The sequence below is a fragment of the Prionailurus bengalensis genome, chromosome A3 (genome assembly GCF_016509475.1).
Source record: "Prionailurus bengalensis isolate Pbe53 chromosome A3, Fcat_Pben_1.1_paternal_pri, whole genome shotgun sequence".
NCBI lineage: Eukaryota > Metazoa > Chordata > Mammalia > Carnivora > Felidae > Prionailurus > Prionailurus bengalensis.
Genome location: NC_057354.1, coordinates 65,184,698 through 65,206,323, shown reverse-complemented (window position 1 = coordinate 65,206,323; position 21,626 = coordinate 65,184,698). Strand labels below are relative to the sequence as shown.

At 36.9% G+C, this 21,626-nt stretch overlaps 1 protein-coding gene across 4 annotated transcripts in view; it reads left to right on the top strand.

Moving 5' to 3' along the window:
- SRBD1 (S1 RNA binding domain 1) overlaps window positions 1-21,626 on the top strand; it is a 201,828-nt gene that overhangs the window by 88,107 nt on the left and 92,095 nt on the right. For all 4 annotated transcript variants that reach the window (XM_043603301.1, XM_043603300.1, XM_043603303.1 and 1 more), the window contains exon 15: window positions 14,872-14,963. In XM_043603301.1, coding sequence (XP_043459236.1) covers window positions 14,872-14,963 — 92 coding nt within the window. The remainder of the gene's footprint in view (window positions 1-14,871; window positions 14,964-21,626) is intronic.

Here is a 21,626-nt window from a genome sequence, read left to right as displayed (position 1 = left end):
ACTTTCTTTAGTATAATGTGTTCTTAAAAGTATGTAAATATCTAGTAGCCAGGTTTTAAAATTTGGGGGCAGGAAACTTTATGAAGGAATGGGGGTGATGTCATTACTTTTAGGTAAGATTAGACGTGGAGGTTATGTTTATTCATTTGTTAGTTTTAGGATCCTTTACTTCCTGTTTATGATTTTCTTAACATTGAGTGTTGTTGAGATAAAATATGTTTGCCAAAAACATAGAACATATGGAGTAGAACATATATGTGAGAGTACTCTTCAGTCCTTATGTGAATGTGGGTCTGTGTTAATCGATATTTACTTTAATCCTTCCCATAAGAATAAGATCTAAAAGTACAAAGATGAGACATTATGTGAGCAACTGCACACAGTTGAAGAATAGTATTGCTGGTTGCTTAGAAGGCAAGACAAGATAATGTAGATTCCAACGAATTATTTTAGTATGGAAACAGACACAAGTATATGAAAAGTAAATGAATTTCAGTGGTGTAGCCATAGTAAGTAAAAATGTAGAAAAAAAACAATTTCTAACTTGAATTCAAGTGAGGTCCTGGTTCCTGTTTATGCTTTGTCTTTTGAAGTATGGGAGGAAGTCAGGTGTTTTAATGTATAAATCTTTGGTGCAGTGATCCCTTTGTATATTTGAATAGAGCAAAAACCCTAATGATAATGGATTTCCTATTCCATGGATGGATTAGATCATTATATTGTGTACTCTTCATCTGAGTGAATCCTAGTTTATTTAGTTTCAGATGTATCTAACTAGATGACCTGATAAATGCTCCTCCATAAACAAATAACTTATTTTTATGCTTCTCCAGCATCTCCTGCTTTGAATATTCCTCAGAAATCATTATTATGTCTTTTAAAAAATTTTTTTTCAAAGACTTGATTTTTTCATATGTTTTATTTATTTTTGAGAGAGCACAAGTCAGGGAGGAGCAGAGAGAGAGGGAGACACAGAATATGAAGTAGGCTCCAGGCTCTGAGCTGTCAGCACAGAGCCCAACGCAGGGCTCGAACCCACAAACTGTGAGATCATGACCTGAGCCAAAGTGAAGATGCTCAACTGACTGAGCCACCCAGACGCCCCTAAAGACTTTATTTTTAAGTGATCTCTACACCCAACTTGGGGCTCAAACTTCAAGATCAAGGGTTGCCTACTCCACCAACCAAGCCTTCCAGGTGCCCCTCATTACTGTTTCTTAAGAGTCAGATCTGAGGAGAAACCCGAGACCATCATGCCAATTACATTAACCTCTGGGAACAAAATGCTTATCGATTGACCTTCACAAACAACTTTCAAAAGGCTCCAAAGCTTTATTATCGGGAAAAGATGATTGGGAGGCAAGGAACAGACAAAAGTAGCTATCTAAACAGAAAGAAGTCTGGCCAAGTAGTTTGGAGATCACTTTTTTCTTTTTAAGTCTTGGTTTCACATGATCTTGGCCTAACTTGAGCTCTTTGGTTCTCTTTTACTCCTTTTGCTCCATAGGTAAAATGAAGAGGTATTTGTGATGCTGACTTCCTTATGGGAAGTTAGAGTTAGTAGATCTTAAAACGCTTTCAAAAAGGTAAAAGTACTATGCAAATGCAGGAGATGTGCATTATTACTTTAGAATAAATGAAAGGGCCCTTGTGAAAATAATGCCCATGTTTGACTAAGCAAAGCATACTATAGCCATTTTCTTCTCTGCATGGAAGGGGCTAGTTTGACCAAATTATCAGACAGACAGGATAGGGATAGGTACCGTTGCACTCAGCTATTTTCCCTTTTGTGAGAATCTTGAAGTTCAGTGTTTCTTTGGGAAGCTAATCTTTGGCAGCGAGGCTTTGTTCCGATAGTGGCATCTGGCACCAGATTGATTTAACCACGTCTGAGGTTTGCTCTTTTCAGAATGTGCTCTCTAGGCAGCTTCTGTGTGGCTGTGACATGACCACACGCTGTTGCTGCTTTTCCTGCCTTCTAGCACCACATGTGAGGCTAAGGCCTTCTGACACCTGCCATTTGGAACTTTTACTTGCTGAAAGATGTCAAGATTTTCAGACAAGATGAAGACAGATATAACTGATCGTTCTTTCCTTTCTCAGGAATCAGATGAGGGCATTTGTTCCATGGATGAATTGCTGAAGTATGCAGCTCTGTTAGCTTTGGAAAGCACATGGGGTTTATGTAGATTTGTGTGTGCTTGTTTATGTGCTCTTATTCTCCTTTATACCTATTTGGTGTGATACCCATTTGCTATTTGTATAAGTAAAGGTTTTAGTGTTTACTTCATGGATTTCACTGGATAAATGGTGAGGGTTAGGGCAGAGTACTCCTCTGTATTCCTCATTTTTATTAAGAACCTCACTAGGAAATTGCATATTTTCAAGGACGAGCTTCTTTTATGACCGTATTGCCATACACATGCACACACTAATGACTGTCAAATCTTCAATGGCCAGGAGTAAGACATCTTATTTGAGGTCCTTGCTGCTTCTGTTTTTTTCTGCCTTGAGCCATCCAGAGGAAAGACTGGTGAATAAAAGACAGAAGTGCTAACCTGTTGAGTTTGTTCCTTGTAGTAACTGGTACCTAAATGATTGAGGAAAGGAGCTGAACTCTGGTATAAAATGAAAGCTTAAAAAGCTATTATATTTTGCTTATTCTTACCCTTCAGTTTTGTGGCTAAATCGTAATTGGCTGTGTGCTATTATGTAAACTCTTCTGTTTCTCATATCTTGATATTTATGTTGGATCACAAGCCCAGTAACATCACAAAGATGGTGATACCCTAACTTGTTATAATTTAGGAGTTTTCCACTGACTCGAGTTATTTAATTGAAAAAAACCACCACCACCACCAACAACAAAAAAACGTAAATGGGGTGGATGAGAAGATGACTAAAAGTGAAGTTATTGGGATTGTTGAGACTGTATTGAGAACCCATGGATCACCTGTGAAACTATATCTTCTGGCATCTCTTTGGACAGCTTCTATTTAGTGGCCTTAAGTGGCTAAGTGGAAAAGGGAGAGTGAATATTGGCCAATAGGCTTCTTCCTTGTAGTGTAATGTATGGAAATTAGTAGAAATATAAAATCTGTCTCCAGCAATTGGAAGGCAGTGAAGACTAATGACTTCTGTGTTAATCAACAGTATCCATGCATTGGAACAGAAATATTTGCAAACATTTTAGTGGAAGCCTGGTAGTCTTACAGTAATCAAAGCTTCTTGCTTTACATTCTAGGTTAACTTGAATTATATACGGGACTCGTGCTGCAAATGGATTTTCTTTATCTTTTAACTGGATCCTTCCTATTTTTAGGGTTTTTCCATAAAGTCACAGAATATGTATCTCAGGTCATGGTTATAGCAACAATGTTCATATAAACTTCTTAATCTTATGATTTACTTTTTGGGTAATCATCAAGGGATAAACATATAGTATTTTGGGTTTCACCTTAGAAACTACTAATCTTACTACTGCTTCTACATGAATTAAACCTACCCTATATATTCTTGAAGTATGTTTCATACACTTGCAAGTTATAGTTCTAGACAAGATTAGAACTTTGGTTGCCATCTTTGGCTCCTCTTGATTTAAGGTTCAATAGCTTTTCAACAAAGGAAGAGCTGTAATGATATATGAATTATCTTAAAAGGCCCTTAAGTGAGGAAGGCTAATAAAATCAGACAAAAATATCAAGATAAATGTATCTTTCAGGGAATGCTCTTGTCTCAATAATCTCTACCATGGCGCACCATTTATCTTTGTTCCCATTAATTTGTAGAGTTGATATATTTCTTACATCTTTAAGCATGGTGTTAAAAGCCATAGGACTGATTAATAATTTTGAAAATACTGGCTCAGAAGTTCATATTGTGTAGTGCTAGCATTCCTTCCATTGTTCCCAGTTGATATCTCAGGCCCATTTGTAGCTGAATTTATTCACCCCATAATATGTTAAAGCCAATTAGTTCCAAATTCTCTTTTCCTCCTAAAAACAGTAAATATATTTAGGATGATAGTTGTGATAGGCTTTGCTAAAACAAAACAAAACAGAAAAGCGGATGTGAGTGACGTTTACATATTTGCTGATGTAGATGGGAAACCACTAAGCTTTCACATTTTTGAAGGGTTTGTTATTTCTTTTGAATTTTTGAGGCTTTAGAACAGTGGTTCTCAAAGTATAGCCCTAGACTTCATCAAAATTAAAAACCGTTGTGTTTCAAAAGACCATTAAGAAAATGACAGGACAAGCCAAAATTTGGAAGAAAATGTATGCAAGTCACGTGTCTGATAAAGGACTTGTATTTATAATGCATAAAGAACACTTCTGATTCAATAACAAGGAGACAAGCCAATTAAAAATGGGCAACAGATTTGAATAGGTATTTCCTAAAGAAGATTAGTGAAGGCCAACAAATACGTTGAATAAATGCACAGCATCATTATTAATTGAAGATATATAAATTAAACTACAAGTAAAAAGATACCACATAACTACTAGAATAGCTTTAGTCAAAAAGGCAGACAATAACAAGTATCATCAAGGAAATGAATAAATTGGAGCCCTCGTTAGTTGCACCTAGACAGTTTCTTTTAAAATTAGGCATAAACTTATACTTCAGCATTTCCACTTCTGGGAATCTGTCCAAATGAAATGTGTGTCCAACATAAAGACTTATTATTTTTTTTTTAATGTTTTTGTTTTGTTTTTTATTTTGTTTGTTTTTCTGAGAGAGAATCCCAGGCAATCTCTGTGCCAGCAGCACAACAAGGGGGCTTGATCTCAAAAACAGTGAGATCATGACCTGAGCTGAAATCAAGAGTCAGATGTTTAACCGACTGAGCCACCTAGGCTCCCTGCCGCATTATTCTTAATACCAGAAAATTGGAACCAACCCCAAAGTCCATCAGCTGGTGAAAAGATAAATAAAATGTGGTGTACCTAGAACAATGGAATACTGTTCAGCACTAAAAAGGAAACACTGATGCTACAACATGGAAGAATCTCAAAAATCTCATAAGTGAAGAAGCCAGACTCAGAAGACCATATATTTTATGATAACATTTATGACACATGTCCAGATGAAGTGAATAGAAAATGGATACCTGGGGCTGGAGGTGGGAATGAAAACTGTAAATGGGCACACACTGTCTTTTGGGGATGAAAGTGTTCTGAAATTGGATTTTGATGATGCTTGTGTAACATTTACTAAAAGTCATTGAATTATACACTTTAAGATGGGTGAATTTTGTGAACTGTGAATTATACCACAGTAAAGCTGTAAAATGAAAAGTGTGGTCCTAGGCCTAGCAGTGCCAGCACCACCAGATAATTTGTTAGTAATGCAAATTCTTGGCCTCAGGGGAGCAGAAACTCTGGGGGTGGGGCCCAGGGAGCTAAGGTTTAATAGCCTGCAGCACATTCTGATGCAGGATCATGTTTGAGAACCTTTGTTCTAGAATCAAGGAAGGTCAAATGAGATGAGGATAGTTTGGAGTATGGTGTGTGTACATTCAGACTACCCTGTTCCTGTAACTGCAGGGAAGGTTTGAATTAAGGACTGTTGTAGTAGAGCTAAAGAAAATTACAGGGCAGTGGGAATAAAAATAAACTGGCCTTTCATGTTCTTGCTATGTCCCCACGAGAAGCTTTATGATTGTGATGTTTGTGTACCACATGTGTTAGTAAATTCCTGTGTACTTTTAGGCTTGCTGTTACTTAACAAACATAGCATAAACAGGTTCATTTGCCATAACGACAGTGGAAATTTAGATCCTTGAAGGGAATTATTTCTCCTAAATATTTACACAGTATAATATAGCAGAGCCAGAAATGTGCAGTGATCCCAAAAAAGTAAAGATCTGACTATACATAAAGAAGTAAATGGAGCAGTCAGCTGAACTGAAATTCATTCTCTCCTTCCATCTGTTCAGTGTATCTTTAAAAACCATGATTAGAAAAGTGGTTGATCTGGAGTAGTGGTCTTATTTATGCATGGCCTGTGTGTTCAGGTTTGATTTTTCTTTTTCTTTTTTTTCTCCCTGGCATTATCCGGGTGGCCAAAAGAAATTCTGACGGTAGAGGTTGCTCCAGAATTGGGCTTGGTAATCCAACTTGCAGGCTGCTAGCTGGTGAATGTGTAAGATGATGTTCCTAGATAGGGTCTCCCTTAACAGGGATTGGGGAGCAGCGGGGGCGGGGGGGGGGTGATGGGTATGAAAATTGATCAATGTGTGTCATTAGTGAAATTCACTGAGATTGTCAATGGTAATATTTAGAAGAGTATTAGGGAATGTAACACAAACCATTGCTGTTACCAAAACTTTATTCTGTGGGTAGAAGGAACTGGGCTACAAGTTGTTGGCAAAGTAGGTCTGTGTCCTTTTAATTATTGTTATTATTTTACTTTTCATTGTGTCATTTCCTTTGCTTCTCCCCTTTTTTGTTATTGTTTTTTCTTAAAACTTTTAATAATTAGTATTGCATTATTGAACACTTACTATTACTGACAAATATTAGAATAGTATATCTTCTAAGTTGGTGATTCCGATTCTGGGTTCTTTGGGTTTTGTTTTGTTTTTGTTTTTTTAGAGAGAGAGAGAGAGAGAGCCGGAGAGGGGCAGAGGGAAATGGAGAGAGAGAATCTTAAGCAGGCTTCTCACCCAACATGGAGCCTGACGTGGGGGATCGATCTCACAACCATGAGATCATGACCTGAGCCGAAATCAGAGTCAGCCACTTAACTGACTGAGCCACCCAAGCTGCCCCTGACTTCTGTTATTGGGTGGATAATAAAGGAATAAAATATTTTGCAGTAAGTTTCATTCTAAAAAGTCTGTGCTCTAGCAATCTGAACTCATATTTACTAATGGATAAACTCCCATAGATAAACTAGAAAAGGTGAAAAGATGAGTTAATGAAGCAAACTTTTCCCTTTGTAAGAAAATTCTACACAGTTCTCTGTGCAACTCTCAAATTTATATCTGAATAGCATTATGTTTGAAAAAGAATAAACAAATGCAGATAATTGGTTTATTATATGAGTAAGTACAAATTGAGTCAATGAACGATTTTGGAGTTAAATGTAAAAATCAGAAGAAGCATACTTTTTTTTTTTTTAATTTTTTTTTTCAACGTTTATTTATTTTTGGGACAGAGAGAGACAGAGCATGAACGGGGGAGGGGCAGAGAGAGAGGGAGACACAGAGTCGGAAACAGGCTCCAGGCTCTGAGCCATCAGCCCAGAGCCCGACGCGGGGCTCGAACTCCCGGACCGCGAGATCGTGACCTGGCTGAAGTTGGACGCTTAACCGACTGCGCCACCCAGGCGCCCCAGAAGCATACTTTTTGATGTATGGGGGTAGGGGACTCGGCAGATAGGTTGACATCATGTTCTTTAAATCAACACATTTCAAAATGTTGACCAAAGGACATTTTCACTGTAAAATCAGGTCATTATTATTTTTGTGTCTTATCAGTAGTGAACGTGGAATGTTTCCAGTACTGCTGCAGACGACAGTTTCCTCTGCAGTTAATGCTCCTCTCTTTGGGCCGGATTTTCTTGTCTTGGAGTCAGGAGGCCCTGTCCTTTTGCTTAGTCTGACATCACGTAGGCTCCAGGCCTTGTGGTTGCCCCTGTGGCAGCTTTTTCTTGAGCTCCCTTTGTGGTACCATGCAGTACTTGTGACAACTTCATGTTGATCTCAAACGTAGATGGGGAAAAAGAAATAAAGAAGGGATTTTTAAAAGAGAAAGCAGAAGGTGAAGGGAAGGGAGAGAGAGAATAAAAGGGATGCTTACTGTGGAGAGTAGTGGAGATGATCACTTCTGCTGAAGCCATTCTTGGTCAGGAGTAGCTTCTACCTCACTTGAGGGACCCAGCCTACAAATGGGAGACTAGGGGCACCTGGGTGGCTTAGTCAGTTGGACGTCTGACTGTGGCTCAGGTCATAATCTCACATTCATAAGTTTGAACCTGTGTTGGCTCTGAGCTGACAGCTCAGCCTGGAGCCTTCTTCAGATTCTGTATCTCCCTCCCTGTCCCCCTCCCCCACTGGTGCTCTGTCTTTGTCTCTCTCAAAAAATAAATAAACATTAAAAAAAAAAAAACCAAATGGGAGACAAGCTCTCCATCCTTTTTGTCTTTCAGTTTGTTGACAGTATAGCCTGTGTGTTTGTTGCTTTCCCCTATAATAGCATTTGAAGATACCAGTGATTTTTGGCATCTCTGGCATTGAATGTCCTACTGCCAGTAGTACCAGTGATTTCAACGTAATATTTTGACACAGTGGTCCACTGTAGAGACATAGCATCCTTGTGAACATAGACCTCTGATACTAAATAGCATCAAAACTAACCGTTGGTTTGTTTAGAGCCTGGAAGGATAGGTAGCTGGTGCTCTGAGGAAGCTCAAACTCCAAATTAAAGTTCTGCTCCATAGTTGCTAATTTGGGTCTTCCTTTTTTTTTTTTTTTCTCTGTGGCTGCAAAGTGTTCTTTTTATCTATGTATGGAGCACTGAAGGAAAGGTAGCCGAGGGAATTCTGTACTGTTGAAATCTTGCTGTGTGGGTAAGGTATGATAGGATGTCCATCTGGGAGTACGTACCCACCTTTGGTAGACATTTTAAGTTCTCCCGGGATTATGATGGGTCCTCTGTGTGATTACTGTACCTTTGCCAGGCTTATTCTCTTTGGAAAATGCTCAGATTTTGAAAGAAGGCTTGGAATTATGTTTTTTTCTCTTTCTTTTTTAAAACTAGCAACTGAATTGTTTCTAACGAGTCATCCACCAGATGGTGCTAGTGTTACATATCTGAAGGTGAACTTTGGCGCTATTGAAATCTTGAGCTTGTGTGTTTTCTTTTTCTCTTTCACCATATTGTTTTTAGTGGTTTTTGTTTTTTTTTTTTTTTTCCCACGCACCCTGCTTTCCTGGCACACTACCGTGTCACCTTGCTTCTGGTACGCTGTGGGTAGTGAACTGATTGTTCCTTGGTGATCATGAAGGATAACTTGGGAAGTGGATTCAGAGGCCAAGGACTGAGTAAAACTTAAGGATATATGAAATATGTAATTTCTTGTAAAATTTTTCATCATACATTTGTTTCTTATCTAGCCTGTGTGTATAAATTGAGAACTTGTTCTTTCTGCTCCAGCTTTCTTTTGTTATGGCAATGTCATAAAACTTATTGTTTGAGATCTAGAAGCCATGTGTGGAAGTTATTTGTAACAAATGATATGTTTACCCATATTAAATTCAAAATAACTTTAATAACTGTACAAGAAAGTTTGGTAGAATAAAAGAGAATGTTGGGTGCTATGTGATACCATCTTTTGTGGCAATTAGCAATTGTTATTTTAAACTTAAATTTTAAACTTTTTCTGTTTACAAATATTACATGGCTATTGAAAAAAAATTAAAAAAAAACAAGAATGCAATTAAAGGAGTAACTCATTTAAGCACTTTTAACATCACATAAATCTTTTTTTCTTTTTATGTAAAAATTTAGGTAAATTTTAAAATATTAGATTGGTCTTATCATAGTCCTTTTTTTTTTTTTTTTTTAAGTTTATGTATTTATTTTGAGAGAGAGAGAGAGAGCATGAGCTGGGAAGGGGCAAAGAGAGAGGTAGAGAGAATCCCAACTAGGCAGAGCCTGTCGCAGGGTCTCAACCTCACAAACTGCCAGATCATGATCTGAGCCAAAATCGAGTCAGAAGCTCAATTGACTGAGCCACCCAAATACCCCTCATGTTTTAGTCTTATAACCATTTTTTTTTTCACTTAGTTTTTGGCAACTAATTTTTAGTGACAGTGTAGCTTTTCATTTAATGAACCCTCTAATGATAGGGGTTTTGGTTTTCAGTTTCTTTCCATTAAAGCTATGCTCTGACAAATAGCACTTGTTCATTTTTTGTGTATTTTTAAATATCTTTTGTATAAATTCTTAAAAATATAATAGCTGATTCAGAAAGGATGCATATTTTTTTAACTTCTGATTTATATTTTCAGGATACCATCCAGAAGAGTTCTACAGCTTAAACCTCTTTAACAGTTTATGATTTTGCTTGTTTCCTTACTTCCTTATCATCACCAGGTTACCCTAGTTTTTAAAGTGACTAGACATTGCTCATTTGAAACTCCCTGAAATGACAGTTCATCACTAAATATAGGAACTTAAAATTGCTTTGATATTGTCCTAGAAATAAACTTTGTGCTTTAACCATTAAATCCTAGAGCCCCTTGTGTTCACGGGGTTTTGGTTTGGGCCTTGTTTCCTATCCCTAAAGGACAACAGCTGTCCTTTCATACTTTAGAACAGGTTATCTTGTGTGCAGAGCACAGAATCCAGGTCTGTGTTGCCTAACTTTTTTAGTACTATGTATTACTTGTTGCAGAGCTTAGCTCAAAGCATTTACTCTCTCTCCATATGAATGTTTCTCAGTCTGAAAATTTGGAAGAAGAGTTTTTAGATCAATTATTTTTAAAAACTGTAGTGAAATAAGCTGTGCATTTAACCTGGTAGTTAGTGTGTATTATTATTTATTTTTTTTTGGTGGGCAGAAGGAAGATATGAAATCTGTTAGCTAACAGTAAGGTTTGAGGAATTCCAATGTACTTTTGAAAAGAATTAAAAACACATCAGTTTTTGTTAATTTAAGCAATATATCCTGGCTGATTTTGATATCTTCCTAAATAACTGCATTTTCATTTAAGTAGATTACCTTTGAATTAAATTCTCCTGTTAACGTGAGGAGGCATGTGATTTAAAATAAGAGAAAACAAAGCTATTTTCATATTTGGGAAATGGGGAGAAGAGAGGAGACATCATGTAACCTTGTAAATGAATGTGAAAACTATTAGCCTAATAACTTAAAAAAACAAATGGCTAGTTCCCCTGTCTCATGAAAGGAATCCCCACCCTCCATCTCAATTTCGTAAAAGAAAATTACCATTTTCTTATTGTCAGAATGAATAGTCACTCTAAGAAAACTACTTGAGAACTGGGTTTTAAAAGATTCATCAACATACAATCTCTTTTGGCAGAAGATACTTACAAATTCTGTAGTTTAAGCCTAGCTTTAAAAAAAATAAAATTATATTGATAAATGGTCAGATTTATGTAATATTGAATTTTACTTGAGATAACAAAATTTAGCATTTTTAACTTAAAGAGTTTTTATTAAAATTTTAAAAAATGAATTTAAGAGTAAATGCATCTGTGTTGTGGGCATTCCAGTTTTTAGTTTTGAGTGTATGGTTTGTATATTTTTAAATAAAAGAGACCCTAAAATCATGCTGAGTTTGATTAAGTGTTTTTAAAAATACCTATTTAATTACAGAGCATTATTACAGTAACATATATATCTGGTAAAATGTGAGTCCAGAGTGGTAGCTCCTGAAATGTACTTTCCTATTTTTAACACTTGAGATATTTGCCATATATATATTTAGGTATTTACATGTACCAGCAATTTCATTGAAGGAATTTCAGAGCACTGTAATAATATTGAACCCTTAGTTCATTTACAATTCTCTCATTTAAATTCCCCCCAAATACTAAGTTCTGCTCAAAGTCTTGTCTGCTTTATGGCAAAATAAAGTAATCAAATTGCTAAGATTATGAGTCCAGTTTCTTTACACCTGAGAGAAATTTGTTTTAGGGAATATAATATTTATTAAATCAGGAGCTGTCTGAATTTTATGTAAAGTTCCTTTTTGCTTTTTTCAAAATATATTAGAGAAAATTGGAGTACTTTTCCAATAATTTATTGGGAAACTTGCAATACACAGAAAGTGGCTTATAAAATCTAGCATGCTCTCTGAATGTCTATCCTTGAAATCCAAATAGGAGTGAACAGAATGGGGGTGGGGTCATTATAACTTTTGTTCTTCTCAGCTTCTCCTGGAAAAAATCATCACCACTCCCAGCTTGATTTGTTTCATTTAATTCTTGCCACATACACTTCTTAGGTCCTTCAGTGTTTTATATTGAAGAAGTCAGTGTTGAGGTTTTTCTGTTCATTTAGATTATTGGAGCATTCTGATCTGTGCTTAGTACTGAACTGTTTATTGGACCCATGCTATGTAATAACTAAAGCATATGAAATTTACTACATTTTGTATTGATTTAATATTAATGTTAATCTAAAATCTTTTGGTGCAGTGTGTCACATCTGTTTTGTATTCCTCTGTTTAAAAGAAGTGGCAGTGTGGTATTTGGAGGAATATTTATTATCTGAGTGTTTTTCTTTGCAACAGTTTCCCTCAGTCTACTGAGAATTATACCTTCCAAGAGACAGTGAATCACCCAGAAAATTCTCAGGTACCAAGTTGCTAAAGGCCACAGTTAATTGGAATTTGTATTTACCACTTCAGTCTCCTTTACTTAATAGTGGTAATTTTGGAGCCTTCTTGAAATGATAGAAAATAAATTTGTGGTGAAATTTTAAAAAATATTCTTTTCCCTTAATAATAGGTCCAGGCTGCACTTCATGGATGCTCTAGGTTTTTTTAGGAAAAACAAAACAAAACAAAACAAAACTTTGTTAGACTGTTGATTTGTGTTTGAAACCAGATTTTCCATGACTAGTGACTGAATATTCTTATACTGTGATGGTGCTTCCTAACCTCTTTTGGGGTTGTGGATTTCTTTAAGTAATCAGTGAAAACTATAATCCTTTTTCCTAGAAAAAAATGGGTAAACACAAATATTTTGTATACAGTTTTTATTAATCCTGTTTTTCCTTGCCTAGAAGACCAAGGGCCCCAGGTAAGGAAGTACCACTATGATGGAACGGAAAAATCCCTTCTAGTATGTTGGTTTTAACATCCTATTATGCCACACTAAGAGTTTTCTTCACTTCAAGCTTTATTTGACATTACATTTTCTCCTTGATCATTACATAGTAGAAGATAAGCAGAATCTAACTCTTATATTGAAGAAAAAGCACAATCACCTTTTCATTTTAAAGTCCATCTCTGAAATCATAGAACATATTTGACCTTCTCCATGCTTTAGGTTCTGTTAGACACAGAAAACAAAACCCATTTTACCTTTTGATTGGAAGTGAAGGCATTGAAAGAGAGAAATGTGCTCCTATGGATCCATTGGATCCATTATTTAAGAAAATGGTTCTTCTTTAAAAAGATTTTAGTACAAAAATATGGGTTTTCATTTTAATGAGGGGTTGTAAAGCTATTCAGAAGTTATTTGTGCTTCTTTCTGCTGGTTAAGAGCTCATTCTTGGGTTTCAAGCAGATTAGGGTTCAAGTCCACCTCAGTAGTTTACCTTCCAAATGACCTTGGGCATATTACTTATCTGTTAAAGCAAATTTTGTAATACACACTCATTTACCTCCTTTTATATCCTGAGGGTAGTATTGATGAGGAACAGGATAAACAGCCTTGCTTTTCAATCGCAGCGTGTTCATTTTTCCTATTATGAAATTTAGGACAATAGACTTGGTTGCAAAAAAAAATAAATCTTCATATTCCCCAAAATAATCTTCTCAAATCTTGGTGGTTTTTAATTGTTGTCAAAGTTCGGTCAAGAGTTCTTGAAACACAAGGGGTAGCAAACTAACTTTTTCACACTTTTCTTTATCAGTGTTCAGCTCTTAAAAGGGGGCAATATGTTAAAAGGTATCCACTAAACTTGTCTCATAATTGAAGTAAATATTGAGGAACAGAGAAGGGAAGAAGTTTCTAATAGTGGATTAAAAATTAAGTGCTAATGTGTTTCTGCTTTTGAGTCTTAATGCCTAGATGGCATGGCAGAGAGGTATAGGTCTTGTAAATTCTAAGGGTAGATGATGTTTCTTTGCGTGTTTTGTCATTAAAAAATGCCTCTAATTTAAAAAATGTTGAATGAACTGTAGTGATGTCAACCACCATAAACAGGTCAGCTGCAGAAGAGTGGTGAATGAAGTATTTGGAGGCAAAGAAGAAAGGAAGAGGATGATGTATGGGATGCTTTGATTAAATAGATGCTGAAATGAAATGGTTTGACCAACTGCCTGAGGTCAAAGGCTTCAAGTTTACTGAAGGATGATTTTAGATTCTCCTGAAAAGAAGTGGGATAATATCCCATCTGATCCCCTTCCTGTTCACATTGTGGTTGTTCATTATAATTGAGTAATAATAATAGAAGTGTCTATGGCAGTGGTTTTTGTATATATCCACGTATGTACATATCCACACACATGTGTATGTGCTTTCCATGATGCTTTAGAATGGTTAACTCAGTTGGGAGTCATTAAGTGTCAGTCAACAGCGGATTATAAAGAGAATTTCAGTGTATTCTGGAAATTTGAAGTTGGCATCAGGGGAGAGTATCCATTGTGTTTTTCTATAATCTATTTAATTACTATGGACAGGAAACAACTGAATGAATTCATTATGTATTTAAATCTGTGTATTTCTGGGTCACCTGGGTGACTCAGTTAAGCATCTAACTCTTGCTTTTTGACTCAGCTCACCATCTCATGGTTTGTGGATTCGAGCCCTGCATTGGGCTCTGCGCTGACAGCTTGGCACCTGCTTTGGATTCTCTCTTCCCCTTCTCTCTGCGTTTCCCCTGCTCGCTCGCTCACTCTCTGTCTCTCTCTCTCTCTCTCTCTCTCTCTCTCAAAAAATAAATAAACCTAAAAAATAATAAACCTCTGTATTTCCTCTGTGCAAAACACAAACATTACTTGATCACTTTATGTTTATGAAAAATTAAATGCTATAGGTACCACTGAAATAAAAAGAGAACAGGTGTTTTTTTTTTTCTTATAATACCCAGTCTTATTCATTTATTTTCTTCGACCAGGCAGAAAGTTTGGAAAATTATATTCCCTCTTTTGTTTCTTCTCAGTATCGTCAGTGAAGCAGGGGCATCAATCTACAGTGTCAGCCCTGAAGCTAACAAAGAGATGCCGGGGCTGGACCCTAATTTGAGAAGTGCAGGTAAGAAACTACAAACCATCACAAAAGCATGTGATTGTGATACTTTGGACTTATGTTTTAAGCAAGCAAAATATTTATCCAAAATCATTTAGAAGATATATACGTAAGAATTGGCATGTTAAGAAGAAAGTGGTTGATTAGGATAATTAGAATTATGGAACAGAAGAGAAAGAATACTAGAAATTAGCCCAAAATGCCTTTAGTAAAATTAAATGCTTGAAAGTTAATAATAAAATTAATAAGATACTCTAAGATCTCATATTATTACTATAAAATATTTATTATAACTTTTTATTGGCAAAATTAATATATTAACCTAAATATATTTATATTGCAAATTAAACACGCATAATTTATTGCTAAATATTTGTCAGATGACCAGTTTCTCTTGTCTTGCTAATGCGGTTTCATTTAATGTTTAAAACAGCCTGCTTTGAGTTTAGTCACATTAAGTTGCTTTGGTTTCTGTTTTGTGGAATAGTTAAAATCTTGTGTGTGAAGAAATTAAGATAGTTTGATATGTCCTGTGAAAATAATTTGTATTATAAGGAAAATGTTAACTCTGGTCAGAACATTTTTCTGTGTAATAGCTGGAAATTTAGACTTTGTGAGGGACTTTTGAAAAAAAATTTTAACTTAAAATTTCATTGGCTATTCTTCAAGTTTCATTGGCTATTCTTGAAATATGTACCTGGAGATACATATTTGAAATTTTTTGCATTAATCTGAGGCTAAAAGCCTACTTACATCCAAAAGAGCTTGTAGTTTCCCTTTGATTGTTTGCTCCATGATACAGTCCTCTGTCTAACATGGTCATCTTCTCAAGCTCAGATCCCAGCTCAAAATTTTGATCCTTCTGTGAAACTTTTCCCTGTCACAGCAGTTCAGTGTGGGCTTTGTCTCCTTGCCATGTGCTCGGTCGGAGGAGGAGATATAGTAATCATATTGGGAACTGCTAATAATTGCCTTAGTCTCATAGTTGCCCTTTGAGACATTTATTATTCCCACTTTACAGATGAGGAAACCAAGGCTTAAAGAGGCCACATAATGAATAAGTGTATATATATGTACTTCTATAATAAAAGGATACTTTTCTTTCTTAAATAATAAAATTCAAAACCTTCCAAGTTGGTGGCACTGAAAGATAATCTTCTAACAGAACGTTTGAGAGAAATATTGTCTGGGGGGTGGCAGTCTCTCAGACCTCCCACTGCTACGGGGGCTGCTGTTTCCTCTTCACCACTGGCCTACGTGGGTAATTGTCACAGTGTTGTGGGTGAGACAGGATTACAACATCCCAACAAGACTCTCTGAAAATAGGAGATAATAAAAAGAGGAATCATTTGGGGCGCCTGGGTGGCTCAGTCGGTTAAGCGTCCAACTTCAGCTCGGGTCACGATCTCGCGGTCCGTGAGTTCGAGCCCCGCGTCAGGCTCTGGGCTGATGGCTCAGAGCCTGGAGCCTGCTTCCGATTCTGTGTCTCCCTCTCTCTCTGCCCCTCCCCCATTCATGCTCTGTCTCTCTCTGTCTCAAAAATAAATAATAAAAACCTTAAAAAAATTTTTTTTAAATAAAAAAAAAAGAGGAATCATTATATGGTCCTACTTACTCAGATTCCAAAGGCTGGCTGTGTCTTCAGTGTGTGATTCACCACAGGTATGCCTTCCTTCTGTGATTCAGCTTGCTCTCGTATGGCAGTGACTATGTTTGATCCATATCAACTGAAAAAATCTACCTAGACATATTGAGTCTTCCAGGAGTGGTCCTGAAGGCAAATACTGAAAGAAGCTCGGAGTCTCCATTCTTGGTTTTCTAGGGCCGCCACCTTTTCAATTCCTGATTTCTGACCAGAGGTCCTTCTCTTTCCTAGTGACTGATGCCAGGGATGACTTTATACTTCATTTGAGACCTATGCTACCTATGGTGTGGGTTTTACTTTTTAACCCTCTGTAAGTTTACTCTGTCTGAACGTAACAGAACCTTAACATTCATACAGTGTTAAACATAACGTAAGATGACCTTCCGATCACTACATCTTCTGACCTGTTTGTCAGCTTATTGAAAGCAGAGGTTATCCTTATATGTGCTTATAGTCTCCCATAATAAGTTCATCATACATGAGAGGCATTTCAACTGGATAGATAGAATAGTAGGTAGGTGATATTAAAATGTTTATTATAGATTTCTGACTTAAAAAAGAAGATTGAGTATACCTGTTATTCCTTTACTCCTTTCTGAACTCCCACCAAAATGACAGTAACATGACAGAAAGAAGGCAGAAACTCAGGACAAGGAGGATGGAGAGGAAAGAACAGCAACAATCATTTTGAAGCTAGAAAGCAGATGACTGAATAAGAAATAAGGTAGCCAACTTGAGAGAGTTGAATACTAAGAGAGCATGTAGAAAACAGAACTAACCTGAAGTGGTCATGGAACCCTTATAGGTTCAGGAAATTCACCAGGTTACCTTTAGAAGTATCTTGTGAGGGCAGTGGGTGGGTCTAAAGTAAGAGGATTGGTTGAAAGTTTTGTTTAAAGGGCAATTAGACCGAGTTAAACCCAGCAATTCCACTCCTAGGTGTATACTCAAAGTTGAAAACAAGGACTCAAACAAAATACTTGTACACTGTGCTTATAGCAGCACTATTCACAATAGCCCAAAGCTGGGAACAACCCAAAGGCCATCTGTGGCTGAATGGATAAACAAAATGTGGTATATCCATACAATGGGATATTATTTTTAGCCATAGAAAAGAAGTACTGACATGTGCCACAACATGGATGAACCTTGGAAACATGCTGAGTAGAAGAAGCCAACACGAAACGCCACATATTGTATGGTTGCATTTATATGAAATGTACAAAATAGGCTGAGCTATAAAAGCAGAAAGCTGATTGGTTGTCATCGGGCACTGAGAAGAGGGGAAAATGAAGAGGGACTGCTTAATGGGTACAGGGTTTTCTTTGGGGGGCGTTGAAACTGTTTTGGAACTTGATAGAGGTGGTGGTTTGTACAACAGTGTAAGTATAATAAATGCCACTGAATTGTACTCATTGGTTAATTTTATGTTACGTAATTTCACTTCAATTAAAAAAAAAAGACCTTCCATTCCACACAGTTAAGTGATTGTTCTTTCACCTTTGCAGAAGACTGGAGATTTGTTTCTCTGGAGAGGGCTAAACAGAAAGTCTGTATACTAGAGGACACAGGTTATACATGAGAGTTGGGATACCTACTGAAGAAGGGATTAAAGAATTACTTACATGCTGATGTAGAGATCTTGGAGAGCACTAAGCCCTCCATGCAGGAGATAGGGGAATTCTGACACCTAGACAAGAGAAAATACCTAAAGAACTCAGATGAGAGGTACAAACCGAAATGGGCCAAATCACCATATAATGAAGCCCACAGCTGATAAACTTCACATTTAGGCAAAGCACTTAGAGGCAGCTTTTTGGTACCCTCTTCCTGATGGACAGTCAAGGGTCACCTGTCATTTAAGGAAACTTACACTGTTAAAGATAGATGGTGGGGGCGGGGGGGGGGGAGGGGACAGTACAGAAGCCACTTGGGTGAAATAAAGACTTTAGAAAAAGAAGAAAAACTTTTACATCCTTAGAGAAATGAAAGATATTTCATTCATTTAAATAAACTTTACATAAAATAAAATTCACCCTTTTTAGGTGAATTTTTGAATTTGTCTATGCATTTTGAAAAGCTTAAACTAGTCGGGTAACCACAACCACTGACACCACAATCAAGATAAAGAATATTTTTATCAGATCAACAGATTTGTCAGCTTCTTGTTCAGAAATGTAGTTATTAATTAGGGGATCAAGATCATTAATAAGCTTTATAATGAAAAAATTCTTATTTGGAGTTGTTGAATGAAAAAAGACAGCACTGGGAAATTTTACTTACCTTCCTCTGTTGCTGCCTGATGGCAAGGGGAAATTTAAAATGAGGTGAGTGTTGGACTTTAGAAATAAAAATTTCCACTTTGATATTCTTAGATAACAGAATATGTCATATTTTTAGATAACAGAATAAGGCAATTTTTTTTTAAATCTCACTAACCTTGAGATCATGACCTGAACCAAAATCAAGAATTGGATACTCAACCAACCAAGCCACCCAGGCAACCCCAGAATAAGGCAGATTTAGGAGAATACAGTTATTACAGTCTTTTAAGCAGGAAGTTTATTTGCTTTAGAAGCTTTAAGATTCTAGATATTTCATAGAACTGAAGACCAAAACCCATACCTTTTTATCCTTCAGATAGAAGGCATATTATGAAGGAGAGGGAAACAGTGCTTTCAAGGGTGCTACATACAGTGGTGCAGGTTGTACACTGTACATCCTGCCTAACCACATGCTGAAGCTCTGGTTGCTTACCTTTAGCACTCAGTCTGTGCTCCCTGCCCCTCTTTTTGGTGTAACTAACAGAATTTTTCCCTCTAATGCTTAATTTTGTCTCAGTAGCAGTTGAGTTGTCTCCCTTTACACATCGAGTTACATTTTTCCCATTTAACAAGTTACCATATATTAAAGACTAAATTCCTATGTATCCTTTTTGTCGTCTTTTCATTGGTCTAATGTGCCACAATGCAAGAAGCTCTCAATTACTGTGGCTTATGACGTGATTTGCTTTAATCTTCTTTTAGTGGCACTTATCTTTTTTTAATGTTTTTTTTTAATTTATTTTTGAGAGAGAGCGCATGCGCGCGCGCGCGCGCGCGCACACACACACACACACACACACACACACACCAGACACGCGCGCGCGCGGGAGGGGCAGAGAGAGAGAGAGAGAGAGAGACACACACACACACACACACACACACACACACACACACACACACACAGAATTGGAAGCAGGCTCCAGGTTCCGAGCTGTCAGCACAGAGACTGATGCACAGCTTGAACTCAGAACTACAAGATCATGACCTGAGCTGAAGTCGGATGCTTAACCAACCGAGCCACCAAGATGCCCCTTAATGGTGCTTTTCTTATGCATTTCTTTTTTTCCATATAAATTTTAGAGCCATTTAATTAATATTTTTAAATCTCTAGAATGTAAAGTGAACTTCTTTCTGTTAAATTGGCACTTTTATCTACGTTCTGTACACATAAAAAAATTTTTTTTTAACATTTATTTATTATTGAGAGACAGACACAGAGCATGAGCAGGGGAGGGGCAGAGAGAGGGGGAGATACAGAAGCAGGCTCCAGGCTCTGAGCTGTCAGACACAGAGCCTGATGTGGGGCTCAAACTCACAAACTGTGAGTCAAAGTTGGATGTTTAGCCGACTGAGTCATCCAGGGGCCCCTGTACACTTATTTTTATTACTCGCAGGCAATATACAACACAGTAAATGGATTGTCCTCCGTGGTATTTTCTTATTGGTTGTTGATGGCATATGGTACTGCTTAGTTATTGTCTGGGTGTCTTTTAAAACCAGCCAGTTGAAATGTTGCTAGTTTTGATATTTTTTCAGTTGACTTGCTTGGGTTTTCTAGGTAGTCAGTCATCATCTGCAAATCGTCGTCATCATCATCATCATCTAGTTCCTATCTCTTCAGTAATTATACCTTCCTTTTCTTGTTCAGTTGCGTTGACTAGAATTTCCTGAACAATGGTGAATAGTAACAGTGATATAGAGATATATTGACATCATGTGGGCAAAATAGTATTTGGCATATGTTTGGATATACTACATTTAAAAAAATATAGGGGTGCCTGGGTGGCTCAGTTGATTAAGCATCTGACTTGATTTCAGCTCAGGTCATGATCCCATGATTCATGAGTTCAAGCCCCACGTCGAGCTCTTCTCTGGCAGGGCAAAGCCTGCTTAGAATTCTCTCTCTCTCTCTCCCTCTCTCTTTTCCTCCCCCACTTGTGCTTTCTTTCTCTCTCTCTCAAAATAAATAAATAAACCTAAAAAAAAAATAAAAATACATAACCACTTCATTGACATATAACTTACACAGCCTCAAATTTGCCCTTTTAAAGTGGATAAGTCAGTATGTTTTAGTAGTCAGAATTGTGCGGCCATCACCTCTATTAACTGTAGAACAGTTTCATCCCAAATAGAAACCCAGCACCCATTAGCAACAGTCCCCCTTGCCCTCTTCCCCCCAGCCTCTGATAAATACGAATCTACTTTCTGTCTGTATGGATTTGCCTATTGCCAACATTTCATATAAATGGAATCATTACAACATGTGGTCTTTTGTACATGGCTTCTTCCACTTTAGCATAATATTTTCAAGGTTCATTCACGCTGTAGCATGTATCAGCACTTCATTCCTTCCCATTGCCAAATAACTTTCCATTGTATGAGTATATCACATTTTGTTCATTCGTTCATCTGTTGATAGATATTTGGGTTGCTTTCACTTTTTTGGCTGTTATAAATGATGCTGCTATGAACATTCATGAATAACATTTTATGTAGACATATGTTTTCACTTTTCTTGAGTGTATACCACCTACGAGTAAAAATTGGGGGACATATGGTAACTCTGTGTTAAACATTTTCTAGAATTTTGTTTTCTATCTACGGCTATGCTTTCCTCCCTGTTTATTCTCTGTCTCTTTCACTATGTCAACCTTTTCTTCTCTATCTCACAGTGTGAATGTGCCCCCAACCTTTGGGCCA